The sequence below is a fragment of the Taudactylus pleione genome, unplaced genomic scaffold (genome assembly GCF_031769625.1).
Source record: "Taudactylus pleione unplaced genomic scaffold, aTauple2 ptg000345l, whole genome shotgun sequence".
Classification (NCBI taxonomy): Eukaryota; Metazoa; Chordata; class Amphibia; order Anura; family Myobatrachidae; genus Taudactylus; species Taudactylus pleione.
The window spans coordinates 3,274,130-3,300,973 of record NW_028284746.1 but is presented as its reverse complement, the minus strand read 5'-3'; the positions used below and the strand labels follow the sequence as shown (position 1 = coordinate 3,300,973).

Sequence of the window (26,844 nt, the reverse complement as noted above, 5' to 3'; positions counted from 1 at the left end):
CAGGGTTAAAAAATGCCCCTGCATATAGACAGGATTAATGGAGCCATAAAGCCTTAAATAGCCCACATGATTACACTATGTAACACATTTTTTTTTGTTTGTCATGACTCTGCCATTGTATTGGTTCACCTGCAGTACCTCTGTGCTACCAGAGGTGCTGCTGTAATATTTGGACATTCCTCTAATGTACAGTATTGTAGGAGTTAATCTGGTGTCTATTGCAATCACCTGCACCTGGGTCACTGCTATATAACCCTGCTTCTCACCAGGCACATTGCTGGTCATTATTTCAGTTTCCTGTTTTGTCATGTGAGAAGGTTGCTGGTCCTGTTCATGCTCCCTGGATTTTTCAAGTCATGGTTGCAGCTTCAGTAAGAGGGTATGCTTCATGCAGACCCTCTAACATGACCCCTTCCACCAGGTACAAAATTCTCTGCTCCTGGACCTAATTTATGATTGCAGCCACCTGTGTTGAAACACCCTTCTCATCAATTAACTAGTTAACACAGGTGACTGCAATCATACCTTAGGTGGGAAGTCCTGGAGCAGAGCATTATATACCTGGTGGAAGGGGTCATGTTGGAGGGTAGGCTTCATGTCAGTACTGACTCACTGTGTCTGAGCATGTCCTTATTACAGTATTTGTCTGTTACTGGATCCCTGTTTCTACATACTTCACTGTTCAGGACTTTGTTTAAAACTTCAGTGCCTGTCATTTCTAGAGGACAGCTCACCCTAACTCCAGTTTGTCATGAGGCTGAAGTTGGCTTCTTATTCGGCCAGCTTCTTATTCACTTCTTATTCAAGCTCCAGTTTCTTAATTCACTTCTTATTCATTTTCCAGCTTCTTATTCAGAAAATGTTACATTAAAACATTTTAAATAAAGTTATATCACTAAACCAACACTATGGGGGGTATTCAATTAGGCTGCAAAAAGTTGAAATTGGTGCTAAATTATTGCCGATTGCGTAATTTTCGCATGTTTCAATTATCCCTGTATTCAATTTCAAAGACTTTTCACCGGGTCTAAAAAGTCTTTGAAAAAGAACGGGGATAAGTTTTCACCATGTTTCACATGGCAAAAAAAAATGCAGAATTGGGGTTTAGGGGTGCAGGCTTAAAAAAAAATAGCCTGCACCCCTGGGAATGTCATTTCAAAATAAACCATGTAAAAAAAACTTTGGACCCCCCCCAAAAACTAACCTTTTTTTTTTTGGGTGAAAAAATAAAAAACGAAAAAACACTTCTAAAATAGACAAATTAAATCCACAGGGGTTCCCTTGTGTGCAGCAGGTGTTTTCTTCATGCTCAGAATAGCAGCAGGTGCATTTTTGCTGAATTTTTTTAAAATAGCTTTAGGGACTTAAAAATATGCTTACCCCCATTTTCATGTACCTCAAAACTTGAGTTTTTTTTTTTTTGTTAAAATAAATATTCCTAAGTGCTATTCTTCAACCCTTCTTCATAGCCGCAAATATGCACCTGCCGCGGCTATTGCAAACCCTGACTTCCGTCATCAGGCAAAAATGGGGGTACGCATAGTGGTCCCCCATGTCTGGACATCTTTAGGGGGGTCCCAGGCACATTTCCTGGAAATTCACATATTTTTTTTTCATAGATGGTGCAATAGGTCAAATAGAAAAAAACGGGGATAAATTTTCACTTCCCTTTAGCAGGTGAAAAAAAAGTGCAGAATTGGGGTTTAGGGGTGCAGGCTTTTAAAAAAAAAAAATAGCTTGCACCCTTGGGAATGGCCCCTTTAAAGTGAAATGTGCAAAAACAAGTAAAAAAAAATCTTTTAATTTTGGGGTAAAAAAAAAAATGGGGAACACTGTTTAAAAATACTGCAATAGGTTCAGGGGTGTTCTGTAAGTATGCGGCAGGTGTTTTCTAGAATAGGCTATTAGCGGCAGTTTTTTAAAAATGAGTTTAGGGACTTAAAAATATGCTAGTACCCATTTTCTTGTACCCCAAATTTGATGGGAACACTTAAAAAAAGGAAAAAAAAAACCTAAGTGCTCTTCTGCATCACTTCTTCAATGTCGGGAAAAAAACACCTGGCGCAGCTATTTGAAAACCCGACTTTCTTCTGCAGCCAAAAATGGGGGTACCCATAGTGATCCCCCAGGTCTGGACATCTTTAGGGGGGTCATACAATTATTTCCCGAAAATTCCCATTTTTTTTCGCCGATCCTAATTCGCCGGGTCTCATTTTTGCTCATTTTAAATTGAATACGGGGATAAAGCGGGTACGCGCCCGATACTTTATCCCTAGAAAATCTCTGATGTGGAGCGAAAAGTCCATCATGGACTTTTCGCTCCCATATTGAATACGGCTCTATGTAAACAAAGAATTGTGTCCCTTACAGTTTTCAATTGTTGTTTTCCTGGCACAATAAGGATTTTGTCATGAATAGGGCAGTAAAGCGGGCACAGGCACCAGATTTTCTCATTTTGAATACGAAGCTATAGTTGTGCAGGGGTTAACTAGCTTCGGTCATCAAATTTTACACTTGAACCCCACAGAGGGTTGACCCACTTGCCACTTGCCTTGACCAACAAGGATTTTAGCATGAATAGGGCAGTAAAGTGGGCACAGGCACCACATTTTATCATTTTGAATAAGAAGCTGTAGTTGTGCAGGGGTTAACTAGCTTCGGTCATCAAATTTTACACTTGAAACCCACAGAGGGTGGTCTGGTACATATGACCCATTTGCCTTGACCAACAAGGTGTCGAAGCCGGATGATTGGCTAAGACAGAATCTGTTAAAATAAAGATCTGCAAGACGCCATTTTGCAACTGGTCGCAAAACGCCATTTTAGCTACAACTAAAAAAAAAATCCTTACATTAAATATTCAGTGATGACAAGACAGGTTTTGTAGATTTGTCTGTAGCAAATAATTAAGAATACACAAAGACACTAATATACTCAGAGTGAATTTGGAAACAATTGTTAGGCATTTAAGCTATTGTTAGCCATTGTAGGCCTGGTATCTGATGTGGTTAAGCTAAATAAACCATTGTATTTAAGTTTGAAGCTTAAACAAATTAGCCTTACCTATGTGATCTCATCAAGCATCTTTTGATCACATGTGTAAACGCATTGCCTGCATTGTTGTAGTCCAGACAAGTAATTCCAAAATATGTCAAGTAAAGCATGGAGAAATACAGGGCCGGACTGGCCATCTGGCAATTCTGGCAAATGCCAGAAGGGCCGATGCCAAGATGGGCCGGTCCGGTTCCTGAGATGCCCGGCGCGCACCACTTGTGAAAAAAAAATTATAAGAAAAATCCCTCCCAAAATGGCCGCCCTGTAATAGCCAGAGCCCCGAGGGAGAGGTGGGCTCTAGTGTCCGTATTACAGCACAAGCTCGGCTGGAGGCGGAGCTATTGGTTCCTTGGGTGTTGCACAATATAGGTGCACACCCCCCCGATTACAAGAGCGCCAAATCCCCGTGGGTACCCTCCCCCGCGTGATAACAACAGTGCACATCGCCGCAGATAACACTCCGCGATCAAAACAGCCCCACGCGGGTGCCGCCTCCCCTCTTCCCACCGTGATCATAGTAGCACCCCATCCCACATGATCACAGGAGCACCACTGACCCTGTCCATGATAACAGCGGCACCAATCATCAGGTAGGTGCTGATGCTGAAACCCCCTTGCAGTGCTGTGTGTGTGTGTATGTATATGTGTGTGTGTATATACATATATATGTGTGTATGTGTATAGAAATATAGGTGTATATATATGTATATGTGTGTATATATATATATGTATGTGTATATATATGTGTGTGTATATATATATATATACACATTGCGCTTGGTTAATTGAAGCAGCATTAGAGAGCTGATTGTCTATTGGAGTTTGAACTTTAGTGCAGTACTCTAATGCACAGGTGGTCAGATAACTTGTCAGATTTTAACATTAACGATCCTATCGTTAAAATCTGACAGTTTCTGCCCCTGCAGTCAATGCGCGGGCACGAATGGTCGTTATCGACCATAGTCCGTGCATGCAGGCCGACCTGGTCGATATTGACCAGGTTAGCCTGTTTACTATAGGGACCCGTGATCGTTAATCGCGGGTCGTTATAGTCATTAGGGAGTTAATGCATGTGTTGGATGCTTGATAACGATCATCCAACACATGCAGGACAATCATCCTGGGTTTTTTTTTCAAAGCGCGCCTACGGCGCGCTCTTCCCCTCCTTGAGGTGGGACACAGAGCACCAAAATATGTACTTTCAGGTCTGCTTTGGTTGTACAGATGTGTCCTCCTCCCTGTTCAGCTCCCTTGCCCTAAAAAACTCCTATAGTGATCTCTATCTAATCCTTTACAACTGCTAAACTAGGGCTTGGTCAGTTGTGAAAATGCCGTCTCTAAATCATTTTATGTAAGAAAAAAAAATATGGTTATACATAGACCCCATAATGTTGTAAAAGAAATTAGGTGTTTTTGCATAGTCTTAAGATGCATACACACGTAACGATTTTTTTAACGTATGTCGTTAACGACATCATTATCGTTCAAAAAATTGTTCAGTTTCTGAGTTATAACGATGAACGATAATCATTCAAGCGCACTCCCGTTTGTAGTTTGCAGTTCATCATCCGTTTCAGACTGTCCAACATAATGATTTTCATTAAGGGAAGGAACATTACACTTCAAAAAATCGTTCACTTTTTCAAGGGAAAATCTGACAGATAATCGTTGGTTACAAAATCGTTACGTGTGTATGCACCTTTAGTTAATGTTGATAACTGATACTGTTGCTTTAAGGTGTGACATGACTTGTCCCTCCCCAGCAGCAGAGAGTTAAGGCCCCCATACATCAGCAATTGATTGCAGCAATCGTGCAATTTGCAATCGATTGTGTATAAAAAATCTATCCCTTTTTCAATCGATTACAATCAATTGCTGATGTATGGGGGCCTTTACTGCACAAATGTTTCGTATACAACATAAGGGTGGGTGGGAGGGCCCAAGGACTATTCCATCTTGCCCCTTTTTCCTTTCCATTATTAATGTTATGGTTGTTTTAGGAACCAATGATTTGTATTTAAATTAATGTATTATCAATTTTACAGACAGGGTCTGCACCAATTAATTTCATTTAATTAATTATTCAGCCAGGGGCTGAAACCAATGAATTGTTTTTAATTAATTTATTAACAATTTTACAGCCAGGGGCTGCACCAATGAATTTATTTTAATTATTCAGCCTGGGGCTGCACCAATGAATTGTTTTTTATTTAATTTACTATCAATTTTACAGTCCGGGGCTACACCAATGAATTTATTTTTATTAATTATTCAGCCAGGAGCTGCACCCAATGAATTGTTTTTTAATTAATTTATTAATTTTACAGCCAGGGGCTGCACCAATTAATTGTTTAATAATTAATTTATTATCAATTTTATAGCCAGGGGCTGCACCAACTATCAACTATGAAATTCTTCAATCCTCAAAGGTATACCAACCATCATCTTTGCACAGTCCTCAACTCTATTAATAATTATATTAATGAGTTTTGAGCCAGCAAGCTGCATGCAACCTTTTGGCCCTTTAACTAGATGAAAAAAATCAATATTGTGAGGTGGTCAAAATTGACTGGAAACGAGTGGAAATAAATGTTATTGAGGTTATTACTGTAGTAACAAAAAAAGGCCCATTGTATGTGATTTTAGCTGTTTTTTTTAATTATTTTTCAAGACAGTCAGAACTAAAACACGAAAACAAAACATGGAGGTGAGGTTTTGGCAAAACCAATCCAGATCCAAAACCAGGGGAGATCCAAAACCAAAACACGGGGGTCGGTGCACATCTCTATTAGAATCTGGGCAGCAAGCAACAGAAACAAAGCATATGAATTCAAAAGAGGAATGCAATATACCAAATACTGTAGTGCAAGTTCTCAAGAAAAATCACTAGTACTTAATTTTCTAAAAAAAAGACACTATACAGTCCATGATTAAGGCAGATCATCTCTTTACCAACGAATTCACTACAGACACATGTCCATCCAACTTCACAATAACTCTATCAGCCGAGGAATGGAACAAAATAAAACCGGAACACAGGACAGGTTATCGTGTCTTAAAGACTGGCTGGACTGAGACAGTATGCCATAAAATAAAGAAAATTAATAAGTTCTGCATTCTAATTTTCAAGTATAATCGAGTCAGACAATCTGGTTCCAAAAAAAGAAATTCTGTTGACTGGCGTGCGAGAGCACAGTGCAAGTTTGCAGGATGTACGGAGTACAATATTAAACTGCCCGAAAAACCTAGTAAAAAGCTTTGCAAAGTGTTTATGACAGTAGATGTTAATGGTTCAATAAACCATAAGGGCATTCAATCATTCAAGAGGCACACATGAGGAGAAGAGAGGGATAAACTAACAGCACAGCTAAGAGAAATTAGACCAATGTTATTACACACCAAGGAAGCTGGCTAATGCTGACACAGAACAGCTAATTGCAGGCAACATAAATGAAATCAAATCAATTGATGTGATTTAAAAATTATCAAGTGAAAACAACTTAGAAAATCGGCTTGACATAAATGAATACTTGAGTTGTTTGTTAATCCAAATAAAACTGGATGAAAAATAAATAACTAAATCTGATTGCTACAAAGCATGCTTACTTACAGCATTTAGGGGTCTATTTATTAAGCAGTTTTAGGAGACAGAGTGAAAAGTGATAAGGTGCCAGCCAATCAGCTCCCAACTGTCATTATTCAAACACAGCCTGTGACATGGCAATTGGGAGCTGATTGGCTGGCACCTTAACACTTTTCACTATGTCTCCTAACACTACTTAGTAAATAGACCCCATAGGCATGAGCCCATTTGTCCTCCATATGTTTTGTGATTCACATTTACATATGGTGAAAGATTTGCAAGCTATGGGTCAGTATTTTCTGTATCTAGATGCCACTGGTTCTGTAGTAATGAAGCCAAAAGAAATGCCAAATAAAATTCTGTATTATTTACTTTGTATTTCTTTGACATGTGAAACGAGGACTACCATCTATGTGGCTGAAATGTTGACTTCAGATCAAAGTACACCAACTCTTCAGCATTGGCTGTCTTGTTTATGTCGGGACTTTTTTAAAGTGTGTAAGAACAAACTTAGGGGAATACTGTATGTATCAAAGCTTGATGTGAGATAAAATTGTGAGATATATATCACCAATCAATCAGCTTCTAACTTACATTTTGCAGGCTGTGTTTAAGAAATGATGGTTTGGAGCTGATTGGTTGGTGATATATATTTCACAATTTTATCTCACATCAAGCTTTGATACATATGCCATTTAGTCCACAAAAGGTTGAAATAGATTTTAGCTGGGCTGTAATCCATGCAGCAACAAAATAACATCATGGACTACTTAAAGAAATGTCTCCTTGTTTGTGAAGGAAGAATAGTGTGCATATTTACAATTCTGCATATATGTGCTGCACACATGATGAAAAGCATAAGCATCAAGCTGTCAAAATTGAAAGCAAGCAAAGGTGCAAAACAATGTTTCCTTTACTACAGAATGCAAGTACTCTTTGTGAAATCGAAGTTCAACTCTTACGAATGACATATGTTTTCTCTGTAAAGAAAGAAACCGATGCATACAACACACACATTGTAAAACTGAATGAGACAATCAACCTTCAGAAAATAGAAGGGAAGGAAAACATTCATGAGAATAGTACAACTGAAGATTTAATAGATAATGACCCTGATAAACAACGGAACATCAAGCGGGATTCCCCATTTTCAAAGTTACTTTCTAAAATGTTCACTCAAACAAGAGCATAAGAGGACGATGACAGGGCAAAAGCACCTGATAATTTGCTGCACTGTCCAGCGTTAATAACTCTGCTGCAAACATATGCTGCAACCATCCCATTATGGAGTGGGATAATGTTGAAAAACCTCAGTCTTCAGAAAACACGTGACACCAACGCAACAGTTGAAAATTGGTTCAGGACTACAAAGAAGATCATTTTAAAAGCCAGGAGATTTTATTCAGTGCATGTAGGAGTTTTTGCAGGGAAGAATGTGAGAAATTGGTCTTAAGTTTTCTAGAGACAGTAATAAAATCATCTTAATAGACCACAACAGGAGCCTCTTACACAGTACAAAAGGTGGCAGAAAAGAAAAACAGTAAGTAAAAGTAAACAGGCAAAATACTACCAGCCACCCACACCAAAATCTACTAAACAAGTGGCTCAAACAAATGTCCAGCTTGGTCAGGGATAGTGAAACTAGGAAAAAAGACTATTACCCTACGCAACACAGGCACCATTGACAATCTGCTATTCATAACTCATATGGCACTAAGAAAATATGATTGGATTTTTAATTAAATAGATATTTTAAAAACCAAGGATTCAAGCATCACTACTGAAAGTTCATCAGCCTTTTCTGAAGAAAGATGGGATAAAAGGAAAAATTGAGTGGTTAAAGCACCTAAACAGATTCCAAGGTAGAGCTGTGTGGGACGCATATGGAAGTGAAGAGGAATTGGTTGTATGTCGTCTAAATTATCTGCTTACAACAACAGTTGATTCTATCTGCAATGGACCTTTCTGTCCTAATTCAGTTACCATTAGAACCACCAATCTTATTGAAGTTTGGTAAGAAAACTTTACATTTGTTTTTGTTTTTCCTAGCATTTAATATGTTAGGGGTGTATAATGTATTTGAGGTGTATATAGGAATTCCAGTGATCATTTTTTAATAAACTTGTGAATTCTGGATTACTGGGCTCTTATACAAAGATTCATTTTGGGATTTAGAATAAGGGAAAAGGGTCACTAAAAGCATTATATATTTTTTTTTCCATCCATTTCTCAGACCTCTACTCTCTGCCATCCATCTCCCCCTCCTGTCCTCTCTGCCATCCATCTCTCCCTCCTGTCCTCTCTGCCGTCCGTCTTGCCCCTCCTGTCCTCTCTGCCGTCCGTCTTGCCCCTCCTGTCCTCTCTGCCGTCCGTCTTGCCCCTCCTGTCCTCTCTGCCATCCGTCTTGCCCCTCCTGTCCTCTCTGCCATCCGTCTTGCCCCTCCTGTCCTCTCTGCCGTCCGTCTTGCCCTTCCCGTCCTCTCTGCCAACCGTCTTGCCCCTCCCGTCCTCTCTGCCGTCCGTCTTGCCCCTCCCGTCCTCTCTGCCGTCCGTCTTGCCCCTCCTGTCCTCTCTGCCGTCCGTCTTGCCCCTCCTGTCCTCTCTGCCGTCCGTCTTGCCCCTCCTGTCCTCTCTCCCTCCTGTCCTCTCTGCCATCCATCTTGCCCCTCCTGTCCTCTCTGCCATCCGTCTTGCCCCTCCTGTCTTCTATGCTAGCCTTCCCTCCTGTCCTCTCTGCCATCCATCTTGCCCCTCCTGTCCTCTCTGCCATCCATCTTGCCCCTGCTGTCCTCTCTGCCATCCATCTTGCCCCTCCTGTCCTCTCTGCCATCCATCTCCCCCTCCTGTCTTCTATGCTAGCCTTCCCTCCTGTCCTCTCTGCCATCCATCTTGCCCCTCCTGTCCTCTCTGCCATCCATCTTGCCCCTCCTGTCCTCTCTCCCTCCTGTCCTCTCTGCCATCCATCTTGCCCCTCCTGTCCTCTCTGCCATCCATCTTGCCCCTCCTGTCCTCTCTGCCATCCATCTTGCCCCTCCTGTCCTCTCTGGCATCCATCTCCCGCCTCCTGTCTTCTATGCTAGCCTTCCCTCCTGTCCTCTCTGCCATCCATCTTGCCCCTCCTGTCCTCTCTGCCATCCATCTTGCCCCTCCTGTCCTCTCTGACATCCATCTTGCCCCTCCTGTCCTCTCTGCTATCCATCTCCCCCCTCCTGTCTTCTATGCTAGCCTTCCCTCCTGTCCTCTTTGCCATCCATCTTGCCCCTCCTGTCCTCTCTGCCATCCATCTTGCCCCTCCTGTCCTCTCTGCCATCCATCTTGCCCCTCCTGTCCTCTCTGCTATCCATCTCCCCCCTCCTGTCGTCTATGCTAGCCTTCCCTCCTGTCCTCTCTGCCATCCATCTTGCCCCTCCTGTCCTCTCTGCCATCCATCTTGCCCCTCCTGTCCTCTCTGCCATCCATCTTGCCCCTCCTGTCCTCTCTGCCATCCATCTCCCTCTCCTGTCCTCTCTGCCATCCATCTCCCCCCTCCTGTCCTCCATGCTAGCCTTCTCCCCCCTCCTGTCCTCCATGCTAGCCTTCCCTCATGTGTGCCACATGATATCCTCCCCCCCCCCCCCCCCTGCTTTCCATCTGAAGCATCCCTCATCCCCTGGCAACCCTCTTTCTCCTACCCCTCACCTTTCACTTTCCTTAATCACATAGAGGTGTTCAGAAGGGGTTTCTTTGTCAGTGGATGCATTGTCTGTTTCTCTCCCAGTTCCTGTTCCTCTCCCAGGCCCAGCTGCAATAGAAGAGCTGTAGTCATGTGATGCGGCTGTTCTCAGTCACTGATTGGCTGGTAGTGTGCTGTACAGAAATTATGTCACTGCAGTGAGCTTCAAACTTATCAATGACTAAGAGCAGCTGCAATATGGGGATCCATCTACTGTATTCTGTCAGCAGCTTGGAGAACCTGAGAAGATTGGATAATTATTTATTAACAGTTACTTATATAGCAACAACATATTCTGTTGTTTTTGAAAAACATTATTCAAACAAGACTGGGTAATAACAGACAAATAGTTAAGAGGGCCTTGGTTGTAAGCTCACACTATATAGATAGTGACTATAAGGTAAAGCTAGGTACTGTACACACCTATACAATTGTCGGACATTTATTTTGATTCCCAACCCGTTCATGAGATATCTTAAGAGTGTATATGCATGTTTATGTTTTATCAAAAGAAACATGGTTGCATATGAAGATCAGGTTTTATGTGCAGTTTAATATTCACCAGATGCTATGGTACAATATCACAGGAAAAGTGGTGTGTAAAAAATGTCACTTATGGTTCGACAAGTGCTACCATGATGGGACAGACTTGTTGGGACCTGTAGTGTGCCTGTAAAAAAATATTATTTACTATTGCTATTTATTTACTATTACCCATGAACACAAAGCTCAGGGGGTGCAGAGAAGAGCCCTGGGCTGTTTGTAATTTGGGATGGGGGACACCATTTTTGGGTGGTCTCGACAATACAAGGGATTACAGCCCTGCAATGTGCAAATTAGGGCTGGTTAAGATTATGGTAGAGGGACACTATGCTGTGTGTCTCCCTGCTATAGTGTTACCCCCCTGCCCCCGGGCTGGTTCAGCCTGGTGCTGGTAATTTGAAAAAATTGGGAACTCCACATTGTGTTTTGTTTTTTGTTTTTTTTCAGCCTATTTCAGTGGTTCCCAAACTTTTTTGAACCACAGCGCCCTGGAGTAGCAGCAATATTTTCACGACACCCCCAAGCCAAAAGTTTGTTATTGAGAAATTCAGAATTTTGTTTAGTAAAGTAGCAAAGTGAAGTAAATTGTGCTGACCTGTCATCCTTAGGTTCAGTTATGTGGTGGGTACAGGTTTGCGCTTCTGTTTGTCCACATATTTACATTACATTGACCATAAATAATTTGATTCGGTGCTAGACCACCAACCTGAGGCACCCCTGCAATTGTCTTGAAGCACCCCAGGGTGCCGCGGCGCACAGTTTGGGAACCACTGGCCTATTTTTTAATACCAAACCAAGTTCAGAGGTCCAGGGCTGGTAATTGAATTTGGGGGTCCCCACACATTTTATTTTAAATTGATCTTTACTTTAGCCTGCACAGATCATACTCCGCCATGTAGCTCTGACCATTATCATGCAAATTTCTGTGAGTGGCAGCTGGTCTGCCAAAGATTGGAAGTGTACGATGTTACAATATTTTCAGTATATATTTTAGACAGATGAGTTTTGTGGATTGCAAGTTACATTGTAAGCGTGTGTACGCACAAATCGGAACTTCATTTGGGACTTTTGAATGTAAGTGAAATCGAAAGTAAAGTTGCATCGAAAGTATGAATGTACAAGTGTGAAACCAGCTTCAGTCTCACCCCCACTGCCCATCGGCCCTATTTACATTGTGTTCGGACACTCGTCCTGGATTCCGGCATTGGGATTATGATAGGCGTCTGTATTTCGATGCCTATCATAAATACCTAGCCGGCATGCTGCTGTCGGGAATGTAACCGGTCACATAACTATATCCCGTTTTCTGGTATACTCTGGAGAGTTCCCATAACACAAACTATGCTTTTGTGACCTTGTCAGAGATATTTTGAAATGTTCTAATTTTCCAGGACATTTCTGATACTTCAGTGCAGCTGCAACACGGGGGCTGCAGGGCATTCCAACTCTGCCAGAGGGGAGCCCAATAATACTGACTGTACCTCCAAATGCTGCTTCATATTGCCGGGAGTCTGCGGGAACAGTAAGCTCACCGGGGAGCAGCTTAGTGTACATGATAGCCGTTGCCAGGACAGAGCATTCAGCCGCATCCCTACCAAGTTTCCCTGCTTTCCTTGCCTTTGGGACAGCAGGGACACCAAGGCAAAGGTGCTTGGGGAGTTGGTCAGGGGAAGATAGGGGTAGCCAGGAGATGCCGGGGATAAAAGAAAAGGAACTTACAAGTGAATATTAATGATCACAAAAATATGCAGTGTAGTGTCAGCATATCACATAGATAAACAGCAGGCAAAGTAGGAACATATTAAACAGCATAAACGTTATGCTGTACCTAACACATCAAATATCATGTAGGAGAGCTTACAATCCAATGCAGAGGAGGGGGCATATTTTAATGCTTTCAGAGAGGAATGTGCAGGGAGTGGTCATGAGTAATTTGCGTGTTTAATAGGTCTATTCAGTAACAGTAATGATGTTGCCCACGAGTATTATCACATAACTTTGTCACGATTTTTTATCAATTATTACATTTTATGGCTGCTATTCAGCATTTTTTATGCACACTGTCCCTGCAATGTTGCAGGAGGCATTGTTTTCAGGATCCCGAAAACAATACCTTCTGTTACTGCTACTGTGCATAGTTTGTGTGTTGTACATTTTTGAGTGTTTTGAAAAAATGTATCAGAAACTTCTATTAATGATCTCACTCCATGGAATCATCTCTAAAGCTGGCCACACACTAGACCAACTTGCATCCAACCAGCCAACTAGTTGATTGGTTGGAATGAAAATCTGGTAAGGAATGGGAGTAAATGATGATCAGTAATTTGCTCCTAAATGCCAGAAAACAGATGAAAATGGTCGTCCAGACAAGTTTGTTAAATGTTTGATCTAAACAATTTGTTCAAACAACAGTTTTTGTCCATTTTCCGGTGTTTGGGAGCAAATTGCACATTTTCATTTGCTTTTATACCTTACCAGATTTTCATTCCAACCAATCAACAAGTTGGCTGGTTGGACAGATAATCTTTAGATGTGTGGCCAGCTTTAGGCTAGTACATCCTTTACTCTCCCTGCAGCTCATCCTTCTGTACATATTGGTGCCTCATTACTTTCCTCTCCTCTTACAAACACATATGAGCTTTTAACTTATCTATACACATTGACAATAACATCCTCAACCTCTTGCCATAAAAACCATTCAGACAAATCCCACAAATATATTTATATCTCACTCCTGTTGCTTCTATTAGCTGGTGACATATCTCCAAATCCAGGCCCAACACACATGCCACACCCACAACGAACTATAAATCCAGCTAACCTCATAAATATTGCGTGCCTCCCTTCACCCTCCAAGTCACTAAAATGTGCCTTATGGAATGCACGCTCTGTCTGCAACAAACTAACATCCATCCATGACCTCTTTATTTTAACTAACCTCAACCTTCTGGCAATAACAGAAACATGGCTAACACAATCAGACACTGTCTCCCCTGCTGCACTTTCACATGGTAACCTACACTTCTCACACACCTCCAGGCCTAGCAATTGTAAAGGAGGTGGTGTAGGAATATTACTCTCCCAATCTTTCACATTCACAGTTCTCCCACAGGTACCTTCACTCACATTTACATCATTTGAAGTACATTCTATCAGGACTTTCACCCCTTTCTCTCTGCGAGTTGCTGCTATCTATCGCCCGCCTGGGCCACCGCAACAATTTCTGGAACATTTTTCAGCCTGGCTCCCTCACTTCCTATCCTCAGACATCTCCACCATCATTATGGGTGATTTCAATATCCCCATTGACAGTCCACAATCTCCTCATGCCTCCAAACTACTCTCTCTAACCTCCTCTCTTGGCCTCTCCCAACGGACTGACTCCTCTACTCATAAGGAGGGCCACTGCCTTGATCTTGTATTTACCAGACTATGCTCAGTTTCTGATTTCACTAGTTCTCCTTTCCCTCTCTCAGATCACAATCTTATCACCTGCACACTTTCCTCCATTACATCAACCTCAATGTCAATGAAATCAACCAAACCTCCTAAACCCGCAGAAATATTAATGCAATTAACTTTCAACAACTATCTACCTCTCTACAACAACGACTCTCACCAATTTCTGCACTTACTTCTCCTGAGACTGCTGCATCACACCTAAACCAGATTCTATTAAAAGCCCTCGATGAAGTAGCTCCAGCTACCCATCACACACCACGTAGACTTAGACATCAACCGTGGCATTCTAACTTAACAAGGCATCTACAAAAACTCTCACGTAAAGTAGAACGTCAGTGGCGAAAGTCTCGCACTCCACGCGACTTCCTCACATATAAGTCTATCTACAGCTCTTATCGTACTGCTCTGGACACTGCCAAGCAAACATATTTCCAATCTCTTATCTCTGCTCAAGCCTCTAACCCCAAGCGACTTTTTAATACTTTTAAACTGCTTCTTACCCCTCCCTCACCCAAGCCACCTGCTACTATCTGTGCACAAGATCTTGCCTCCTATTTCAAGGACAAGATTGATAATATCCGAAATGAAATGTTATTCTCTTCCTCAGCTAGTGACCTACTCAATTCCCTACCTGAACCCTCTGGCACATTCTCTTCATTTGACCCCACAAATGAAGATGAAGTATCTACACTCTTCTTATCCTCCTACTCTATTACCTCTCCTCTAGATCCTATACCCTCACAGATTAGTAAAGCTCTGTCTCCTGTGCTCATCCCAACCCTAACTAAAATCTGTAATCTCTCTCTTTCTACTGGCATCTTTCCATTACTGTTCAAGCATGCAGTGATTACTCCCATTCTGAAAAAACAAAATTCTGACCCTAACACTCTCTCAAATTACCGTCCTATCTCCCAGCTCCCATGCCCCTCCAAACTACTGGAGAGACTTGTCTACACCCGCCTCACACACTTTCTTAACACCCACAACTTATTGGACCCACTTCAGTCTGGCTTTCGTTCCCAGCACTCCACAGAGACAGCACTGACTAAGGTAGTAAATGATTTGGTCACTGCCAAGGCTAAAGGCCATTACTCACTCTTAATTCTTCTAGATCTCTCTGCTGCTTTTGACACTGTTGACCACTCTCTTCTCGTACAAACATTACAATCCCTAGGTCTTAAGGACACAGCTCTTTCTTGGTTCTCTTCCTACCTATCTGATCGCTCTTTTTCTGTTTTTCTGATTCTGCCTCCTCTTCGCTACCTCTATCAGTTGGAGTACCGCAAGGCTCTGTCTTAGGTCCTTTGCTATTCTCAATTTATACCACCTCTCTTGGCAAACTAATCCGCTCTTTTGGATTTCAGTACCATCTGTATGCGGATGATACTCAAATCTACCTATCCTCTCCAGATTTATCACCATCTGTATTGGTCCGTGTCACTGAATGTATTTCTGCCATTTCATCTTGGATGTCATCTCGCTACCTGAAACTTAATATTTCTAAAACAGAATTACTTATATTTCCACCGGCCAATAACAGTTACCAATCTGATCTCTTTATCACTGTTGATAACTCAAAAATCCACCCCACCCCACCCCACAAGCTCGCTGCCTTGGTGTCATCCTTGATTCTGAACTGTCCTTTGTTCCCCACATTCAATCTGTCTCAAAATCATGTTACATACATCTAAAAAACATATATAAAATTCGACCATATCTCACACAAGACACTGCAAAATCTCTAATCCATGCACTCATTATTTCCCGCATTGACTATTGCAATAGTCTCCTTACTGGTCTTCCCAAAAACAGGCTATCACCATTACAATCCATTATGAATGCAGCTGCAAGACTTATCTTCCTTGCCAAACGTTCATCGTCTGCTGCCCCGCTCTGTCAGTCCCACCATTGGTTGCCAGTTTTCCACCGTATTCAATACAAAATACTGTTACTTACACATAAGGCCATTAACGGAATTACACCAACATACATCTCTTCACTCATCTCAAAATATCTCCCAACCCGACCTCTCCGCTCAGCACAAGATCTGCGTCTCTCATCCCCGCGCATTACTTGCTCCCATTTACAGTTACAGGACTTTCTTCGGGCTGCACCCACTCTATGGAATGCCTTACCATGCACAATAAGACTTACCTCTAGTCTTCAATCCTTCAAGCGTTCCCTGAAAACTCACCTCTTCAGACAAGCTTATCAGATTCCAGAACCGACCACATAACCTTCATAGCTTCCATGTCTTATTACATCCCCTCTCACAGTCCACACATAACCTCACATATTGTCTTTCCTTCACATACTCCTGACATTTGGCTGACATTCCTGTGTGACTGGATCATGCAGCCCACCAAGAAACTCTGCATTCTGGCCGGACCAAATTGCAATATATAGCACCTATCCTTGTGTATCAATGCCTATTTCCCTGTAGATTGTAAGCTTGCAAGTAGGGCCCTCTTACCTCTATGTCTGTCTGTTATTACCCTGTTTTGTTCTATAAATGTTTCCAATTGTAAAGCGCAACGGAATATGCTGCGCTATATAAGCAACTGTTAATAATAATAATAATAATAATAATTCTCAGTCATGCGCTTCCGAATAGTCTCCATCCCTGATTTGCGGTGACCGACGACAGGTAAGTAACTCTAGAGCCTGTCTGGAGAGTTCCCATAACACAAACTATGCTTTTGTGACCTGGTCAGAGATATTTTGAAATGTTCTAATTTTCCAGGACATTTCTGATACTTCAGTGCAGCTTCAACACGGGGGCTGCAGGGCATTCCAACTCTGCCAGAGGGGAGCCCAATAATACTGACTGTACCTCCAAATGCTGCTTCATATTGCCGGGAGTCTGCGGGAACAGTAAGCTCACCGGGGAGCAGCTTAGTGTACATGATAGCCGTTGCCAGGACAGAGCATTCAGCCGCATCCCTACCAAGTTTCCCTGCTTTCCTTGCCTTTGGGACAGCAGGGACACCAAGGCAAAGGTGCTTGGGGAGTTGGTCAGGGGAAGATAGGGGTAGCCAGGAGATCCCGAGGATAAAAGAAAAGGAACTTACAAGTGAGAATAATTATAAACAGAAAATTGATGGGCCCGAAGAGCGTCCCCCGTCCTGCGGTGCCCTGTGCCGTGGTACATGTTGCACCACCCTAGTTATGCCCCTGCTCATTCGTGAAAGTGATGTACTGTTTAATAGTAAATCTCGAAAAGCTGCTCACTTCTAATTCTTTTGTGGTCATATTTGTATAACTTTATATGTTAGTTTTCATACATACCTTGTTTTTGGTTTTTTTCTCACATTGTGCAAAACAAAATGCAAATTTGCCTTTTTCTCATCTGAAATAGGTTAATTTCACAGTATAAAAGGTCCTGGTCACAAAAGCAAAGTCTGAGGGGAATAAATACCATTTTTCGTACTTTTGAGACATACTGTAAGCAATTAAGAAACAGCACTTGTTATCCAAGGACAAAAAAATTGTTACATAGCGTTATCTAAAAAAAAAGTATAATTGTGTGTGGGTGTCAAGAGAGTTTCAGCATAGGGGGTTAAAAGAAAACCAGCAGCGATAGGGTTAAAATCAGGAATGTGTGGGCTTTAGTATGTTCAGCTACTGAGTGTCTTTTTTTTGAATGCTGGTCTAATAAAAAAGCTTAGCTGCTATACTTCTATATCTATTCTGTACAAGTATGTGCATGACTCATATAATGTTTCATAAGAGGGAGCTGAAATCCAATAATGACACACTCATAACACAGCATAAAAAAACCATAGCAACGTTTACCATTTTGTGAATGGCCGATCTAACCATGTGACTCTTCTCCAAGGGCTGTCCTGTCTCTCCAGTGAGGAAGTACTTAGTGCAGCGTGTAAATGGGTATACTCTGCTGTGACGTTACATGTTGTTGTTGGGCACAATGACAGCACTCATGTGATAACATCACATATGTTCAGTCTGGAGGCTTCCACCGAGTTCACTGAGGAAACCTCTGTCCATGAAAAGGTACTGTTATATTGCTACACATATTTCCTAATTTGTTTGACAAGTAACACTATACAGTATAGTTTCAATATAAAGCTTGAGTTCATTAATGAACACTGCAACTTGGGAATTTTGATAAATCACTATTTTTGTTGACGTATAGGAGGAAATTAAATGAATAGTAAACTGTACATTGCCTCATGCAGGAATAATATTCTAAAAACATTGCACAATGATTTGACTTCAGTTGTAAAGCAAACTATGGGCCTGATGCATCAAGGATCGCTGCTGCTAAAGCTTACGCAGACGGGCGATTGTTGTGTATGCAGCGCAGTGCGCAAAGGCACCACTGCGATCACAATGTGATCACGGAGACCACGCAGAGCCATCGCAGAGTGAGTGACAGGCAGTGAGCGTTTGGGGGCGGTGACGGAGGGGTGGTCGGAGAAACGCAGGCGTGCCTGACCGTTTGTACGCTGTTGCATGGGCGTGCATAAATTAGCCATTGCATACGCAGCTTGAGTACTCACTGCGGGAGTTTCTAACTAAGGTCAGGGCTGCTGTAATTCTGCATGAGGGGCCGATGGTACTCGATGTTTATGAAAGTTTACAAGGTATTACGGATATGACATAACTGCAGTGGGTGTCTCTATGCTGGCAGTGCGATGGCATAGCGATAGCAAAAAAAATTAGCATATTTTTACAGCAGACCTGTGAGTGATTAGAGCTGCGATCGCAGCAATAGCGATTCTTAATGAATCAGACCCTATGTCTCGTGCAATACATCTGAAGTACACGCAGTGGAATTTTAGCTGCATACACACGGTACGATCTGTACTACCAACGACTTGAAAGATATCTTTCAGTGAAGTCATCCTGCCACATCTCTGAACAGGCAAAGTTGATAATATCGTGCAAGTTGGCCTGCATGTACGAACGATCGTAGATATCGTTGGGAACGCGCATCGTTGGTCTTTCACTGCATAAAAATGAACGATGTATATCGTTGAACGATATCGATATCGTTCATAGATATCGTACCGTGAGTACGCACCTTTAGTTGAGATCTGAAAAAGTCACTCCCATAAATCTTTAGGTTCAGACCCGCTTGCAAGCGCTATGTGCTCGCAAGTGGGTCGATGGTGGGGCACTGCGCACATACGGCGTGCACAATGCGCATGCGCAAGCACCCGGAGCGAGTGAGAAATTCACTTGCTCTGGGGCTCGCTACAAACGGGGCAGCTGTCGATGTTGATCGACAGCTCGTCCCATTTTGTAGGCGGGGAGGGGGGGTGGCTGGCCAAACAGAGGCGTTCCCGAAAGAATGCCTGCCGTTTGAGGGCGGCCCTACTGACATCACTAGTGATGCTTACTGCTCTATTAGGAAGCTCACTGGGGCTTGCGGGAACGATACCCTACCACAAGGGTCTCGTCGCAAGCCTGATGGTCGCGATCATCACCTGGCCGCTATGCGAGTGGCCAGGAGGCTGGTTTAAAAAAAAAAAAAAGCGGCCGCCCTGATTCAGAGCGAGAACTCGCTTTTTGCGAGCGGCTCTGAATGAGGGCCACAGTACATTGCCCTAATAAACCTTAATAATAGCCTGTCGCTAATCTGTAAATCTGTGGCTTCTATTGAAACCTGTTGCTAATTAAAAATGAATATTAATGATCACAAAAATATGCAGTGTAGTGTCAGCATATCACACAGATAAACAGCAGGCAAAGTAGGAACATATTAAACAGCGTAAACGTTATGCTGTACCTAACACATCAAATATCATGCAGGAGAGCTTACAATCCAATGCAGAGGAGGGGGCATATTTTAATGCTTTCAGAGAGGAATGTGCAGGGAGTGGTCATGAGTAATTTGCGTGTTTAATAGGTCTATTCAGTAACAGTAATGATGTTGCCCACGAATATTATCACATAACATTGTCACAATTTTTTATCAATTATTACATTTTATGGCTGCTATTCAGCATTTTTTATGCACGCTGTCCCTGCAATGTTGCAGGAGGCATTGTTTTCAGGATCCCGAAAACAATACCTTCTGTTACTGCTACTGTGCATGCTCTGTCATGCGCTTCCGAATAGTCTCCTTCCCTGATTTGCGGTGACCGACAACAGGTAAGTCACTCTAGAGCCTGTCAAACCTGTCCAAATTGATTGAAATGTGTACACAGGCTTTATGTTAGTCCAGTGTTGGCTAATTTTGACACTCCAGCTGTTATGGAACTACATAACCCAGCATGCACTGCTACAATTTTGCTATTAGGGCATGCTAAAACTGTGGCAGGGCATGCTGGGATATATAGTTCCACAACAGCTGGAGTGTCAAGGTTAGCCAACACTGCATTAGTCTGTATACATTTATATTTATATGCTATTTATATTTAAAATTTATAAATCAATTTTAAATATAAAAGCACTTAAATATAAATTTATACAGATGTACTTACCCACGGCGGCCACTGCAAAGCAGGGACGGAGACTGGGCGGAGTTTCAAGATCCTGCAGGGACTTAAGGTAAAATCTCCCTCTGTTCCGGCAGTTTTTGGGAAATTTAAGTATTTCCTTCATATAACGCCATTCTGAGATGGCGTTATAGAAAGTAAATATTTTTCAAGTAATTTAAAGCTTTTTGCTTTGCTGAATAGCTTTAAAGCACTATAGAGATCAATGTCATGATCCTTAAGGTGCGTATCCACTTGCCGACTAGGAAAGACAGTACGATTACGACATCGTACAGTCGTTCCTCATTCCCTGTAGTGCCTACACTCAACGATATGTCATTCAGTGTAGGCACCCTCCCTCATCCCTGAACATGGTCAATCTGTCGTTATTGGCAGATTGACCGGCATATTCAGGCAATGGTTGATGCCGTAAACCACCAGCGGGAGTGCGCATTGCTGGTCGTTTCCGACATTAGACTGCCTGATTTATGCACGATTAATGGACGACTGAACGATAGCGGTCATTATCGTTCATTATCGGCATGTGGATACGTGGCTTTACAGTGCGGTACTCAGCAATATGGGAATTAATGGATTAAATAATTACGTTATCTTATCCATTAACCCATTGCTGAATAGTGGACTTACTTAAAAAATTTTAAAATTATGGTTTCCGCATTTTGTATGAAAAAAAATTATTGCTGAATAGACCCCTTTATAACTAAACAGGCTTACTGTATATGTGGGTTTTATTTTCATACCTAAAATAAAACCAAGGGCATAACTACCATATGTGCAGCTGCTATGAGGACCACATCTGGTGGATGGGCTTGTCTTCCTTGTCTATCCCAAGTTTCCTTTCTATTTAAGGTTTATTTATTTTTTTGCTATTGCTCAGTATATGAGGCCATTACAAATGTTGCTGCGGGGCCCACAAATAACTAGTTACAGCAGTGAATAAAAATGTTATATTTAGTGATCATTGAACACCCAACTAACTAGACATGAGCGGTTCAGTTCTACTAGTTCTTTTTGACAAGTTCGGATTTATCTTATTGGCTATTCAAAACACGTGAGAGCCGGATAGCCAATAAGATGGCGTTTTTCAGAACCGAACATACAGTAACCAAACAGGAACCAATCCGTTCATCTCTATAACTAACTCGTTTTTTACTGTCATAGGACTTTCGAGCAGGTTATGACATCAGTAAGCTTGCTAAAAGCTTTAGTTATATATGCAGAGAAAATTAGATTTATACTAAACAGTGACAAAATGTGAAGGGCCATTAATAGACCCCCTACAGTACCTATTTGGCATTTCTCACATTTTTGCCCCATTAATTAACATCTGTACTTGTTGCTATTTGCTGCAATAGCTGATGTCTTTTTGAAGCATTGAAGTCACACTGGGACATTGCTTCCAATAAAGACTGTATGCAAGGAACTTTTCCATTTTGGCAGCTCCTTCACCGATTGTTTAGTGTGGCAGTAAAAGAGCTTTATGCACTGTGAATGCGCGGCCATTGGATTGTGTAAGCACGCTCGCCAGCTTCCAGAAAGGGATCCAGAGAAGTTTTACACCATCTAGGCACACTGCAGGGTATATTTACTAAGGTGCGGGTTTTTAGAAGTTGAGTTGTTGCCCATAGCAACCAATCAGATTCTAGTGATTATCTTCTAGAAGGTACTAGATAAATGATAAGTGGAATCTGATTGGTTGCTATGGGCAGTGGGTTGCTAGGGGTAAATATACCCCTTCTGGTTTACTTGTACAAGTAGAATTTTGCCATTAAAAACTAATGTAATGCCTGAAATGTATATGATCCCAATGTTTCCTTTCTCTCATGACTTATTTAATCTAAAAGGAGCCATATTTTTGGATAAAAAAATGAAAAAGGTTGTATTAAAAATGAGGAGGTTCTAAAGTTATAACTTTGTAGTGATGATTCTTACTACAGGTTGAGTCTCCCATATCCAAAATGCTTGTATGTATTTTGAATATCAGAGTATTCCGTATTTTGGAATATTTGCATACCATAATGAAATATCTTGGGAATGGGACCCAAATCTAAACACACAATGTATTTATGTTTAATATACACCTTATACCCAAACCCTGAAGGTAATTTTATACTTTATTTTTAAAAATGTTGTGCCTTAAACAAGGCTCGTGTACATTGAACCATCAAAAAACAAAGGTTTCACTATCTCAGTCATGCTAAAAAAAAAAATCTGTATTTCCGAATATTCTGTAATTCGGAATATTTGGATATGGTAGACTTGACCTGTCCAGATTGTTAATTTCTTTGGGGACAAATAGCTAGTTTTGGGCCTGATTCCGAAATGACTCACTTGTGAGCGCAGACAACATACCCACTACATAAATAAAATTAGAATGAGTCTATATGTATAAATGTTAATGCAACAGTGTAGAAAAAAACCCGACTGTGCATTTTAGTCTTGGGTTATAAATAAACTAATGGCACTTATGTAAAATACAAAGTGCTATTTGAGTGGGTACTGCACAAACAAATGATTAACATTAATGAAAATTCAAGTAATGCAACCATCCCAAAAGGTGCCAAATTAAGCACAGAGGGGATAAAAATGTATTCGTAGCAAAAAGGTTAAAATGAGAAACAAATGTCAATATTAAAAGTCAATAATTCAACAATACTAATATATTTGCATTTTGCATACTCTTAGAATTTTTTATGCCCTGAAAAGCCAATAAAATAATAAGACACATGAAATGAGCCATAAAGGAGAATCAGTACTTATGCGTTGCTGGAAATGCAGAAAGTGTGTAGCAAACTCAGACTGCCTCATCAATGATCAAGAACTTAAAACATCTCAGGTGAGTCCAAGAAATGTTATTTTCGCTATAATGTTACTGGATGTATGGTCCATATTCTGTATGGTCAAGATTCTTTCATCTTTCTTTACTGACTGTCCCCTTCCTACATCACAATTTTTCAACTGAAACAATGCTGGAGAACATTGTTACTCACTCCTGCTGTCCTCTTACCATCAATTTAAACTAGAAATTTGCGTGAACCCCCATGTTTTGGTTTTCGTTGTAATTCATCATTGTGTTTTGGCTTGCCAAAACCACCCTCACCCATGTAATTTGGGCCTGTTTTTCTTCCTACAGTATTTATCTCAATAACATTAATTTCCAGTTAATTTTGACCACCTCACAGCTCACAAATTTGTTTACCAATATTCGCCAAAGGCTAGCTGGCTAAACTAAGCAAAAGAGCAGAGGCACAAACACTTGGCAGTTTAAAAGAATATAGCACATGTATGAAATGTGGCACAGCAGTTGCAGACAGAATGGCAGTTTAATAAACTATACGACACAATAGAAAGAATGTTGTCATTAATCAAAAACTAGGTTAGAGGGCAGTACAGGGAAATGGAGTTGATGTATGTAGTGGAAGAGAGGTAAATGACTGACTGTTCGATTGCTTCATTGATTAAGAAAATTTAATTTGAGATGTGGCCTTGTTTTGTAGAAACTGAGAAAAGGCCATAAATTAATACAATATATCTTGTTTATTCATATTACTGAATAATACTAAATATGCTCCATAATGCAGTATTATTATTAATTGTTTTTGTGAGTCACCACATTATTTCTGGATAAAAATGTTTTACAAATTAGTAATGTATTAGAGCAATAACCAATAAAAATATTTCTCTATGCAAAACAGAAAGTTACCAATGCCCCCCAAAAATATAGCCCATAATGAAATAAAAAGTGGTGCAAGATGGAACTGTCCTTGGGATTATGTTGTATATTAAAAAGGATATGCACAGTTTAACAAACCAAGCACTTCAGCAACAGGGACTGCCGTTTTTGTTGCTGAACAGCTTGGTTTGTTTGGGCCCCCACAAAATAAGTTACCAATTGGTTTTAGGCGGCTAACAGCATTGTTAATCAACTCTACACTGGGAAGATGTCATTATCATCCTCATCTTCCTTATCCTCATTAGTGTTAACATCATCATCACACAATATTGGCTCATTTTCACTGGAATCCACTGTTACAGAAGTCTCTGTACTTTGTTGCATTTGGCGGCAAAGGTTCTCTTCATAGAATTTGTAGTTCATTTTTATGAACATGAGTTTTTCCACATTTTGAGGAAGTAGTCTTCTTCGCCGATTGCTCACAAGGTTTTCCGACTGTGCTAAATGATCTTTATAAGTACACACTAGAGGGTGGGCAGCTTAAGTACACCAAAACTAGTTTGTGCATAAGGCTCCAAATTGCCTTATTTCCACTCAGTAATCAAAAGGAATGTGTGACATGCTAATTTGTACATTGTCATTAATATAATTCTCCACTATTATATTGATGCTTAGTGTATCAAACTAAATCACAGTAAAGGTGTAAAATATTGTGGGCAATTCTTTTAAGCCTCACCAAATGTCAACATTTTGTTTCACTTTGGTGCAAGTCCACTTTGGTGCAAGATGACCTATCTTTCACTTCCCAAGTGTGGATCTCTTGGAAATGGTCAGTTTTTTCCTGACAGAAGCATTTGCAGGATAAACTAAAGAAGAAAACATCATCGTGTTATGTGCTATTTGAGCTGACAACTTGCTGGCAAGAAACGCTTTGCATCTCTTAAGATCTGTGTCAGTTGGAAAGAAAGACATTACATACAACATAAACCTAGGATTCCTATAAACCTAGGATCAAGCATGGTTGCCAAAATGTAGTGATCCAATTGCAAGATCTTGACAACCCCTTTGGTCCTGGTGAAGCAAAAAAAGAACTTGATGTAGAAATCTAACGCACTTAGCAGAATCATTTTGTTTCATCTCCTTCAGTTTCTCTAGCTGCTTTTCCATTAGTTTTATTAAGGGAATCACCTGACTCAAGCTGGCTGTGTCTAAACTCACTCCATTAGATACAAATTCAAATGGTTTAAGTAGATTGCATAAAACAGAAAGTATTCTCCAGTGTGCTGGACTAAGGTACATTCTCCCTTCTCTCTCGGTGTCATGGCTTGTTTGGATGGCTTTTTGCTGTTACTCCATTTGCTGAAGCATATAAAAGGTGGAATTCCACCTGGTCACTACCTCTTGCTTCAGTTGGTGGCATCGGAAATTGAACTGTTTTTGTAGCCTCTGCAATCTTCTACATGTGGTTGCTGAATGACGAAAATGTCCACAAATATTTTAAACCACAGACAGCATCTCCTTCATGCCCCTTTATTTAAAAAAAAAAAATTCTGAACCTCCCAAGTGTATTCTGTAGGAAAAACATTGGATGTGTTCAAATACACCCAGATGTAATGCTCTCACAATGTTACTGTACTTGCGATATCGGGAAAGACAAATCCTGAATACAATCCTAGTGGGGTTAGACATTTTGATATGACATCCCTGAGTTTTTGTAACTGTATCACTGGCTTCACTACCAGTGTTAACCTGAGAGTAGCCTACCTGTGAATAAGCCAGCATTGTGTGTTAGATACTGCTTTTGCTGCTGCTGAAGGCGATGCACCCACCCAGTGGACTGTCAGTCATGCAATCTTTAGTTTGACTAGTACCACTTGTCTACATATCTGTGGTTAAGTGGATCATGGGCTAATGCCATTTTCTAGGCCAAGAACTATTTTTTTTTTTTTTAACGTCCCGGTACAGGTGAGGAATTGCTGTTCTGGTAGAATGTAATCGAGATGGAATTTGGTAGTATGGCTATAGGACCTCAATTAACTGTCTAAAAACCAGATGCATTGATGACGGATATTGGACGCAGATCTAATATTAGCAGAACCTTTATGGCTTCAGTGATCCACTGTGCAACTGGATGGCATCTTTCAAACTTGCATCGTTTTGCAAAGGATTGTTTCACAGTTAATTGTTGTTTCTTGGTCCCCTTCTGGGATGAAGATTCACCCTCAGCAGCAGCCCTAGTGCGTAAGGATTCTTCTGAGGAATGCTGGATAGGGGAGGAGTTAAGAGGACAACCTCTGATCATTAATGAAGAAATTGATGATGAAGGTGTTGACAGTGGAGATTGCATGTG

The 26,844-nt window shown here is 41.1% G+C and overlaps 1 protein-coding gene and 1 pseudogene across 1 annotated transcript in view; both read left to right on the top strand.

Annotated features, from left to right (window-relative positions):
- Nucleotides 1–292: 292 nt before the first annotated feature.
- RNF180 (ring finger protein 180) overlaps nucleotides 293–26,844 on the top strand; it is a 94,563-nt gene continuing 68,011 nt past the window's right edge. The window contains 3 exon segments of the mRNA XM_088444064.1: nucleotides 293–379; nucleotides 18,193–18,368; nucleotides 23,507–23,657. Of these exon segments, the coding sequence (XP_088300190.1) occupies nucleotides 23,553–23,657 (105 nt within the window). The 5' untranslated portion in view covers nucleotides 293–379; nucleotides 18,193–18,368; nucleotides 23,507–23,552.
- Nucleotides 8,047–8,654, top strand: LOC148508789 (uncharacterized; annotated as a pseudogene).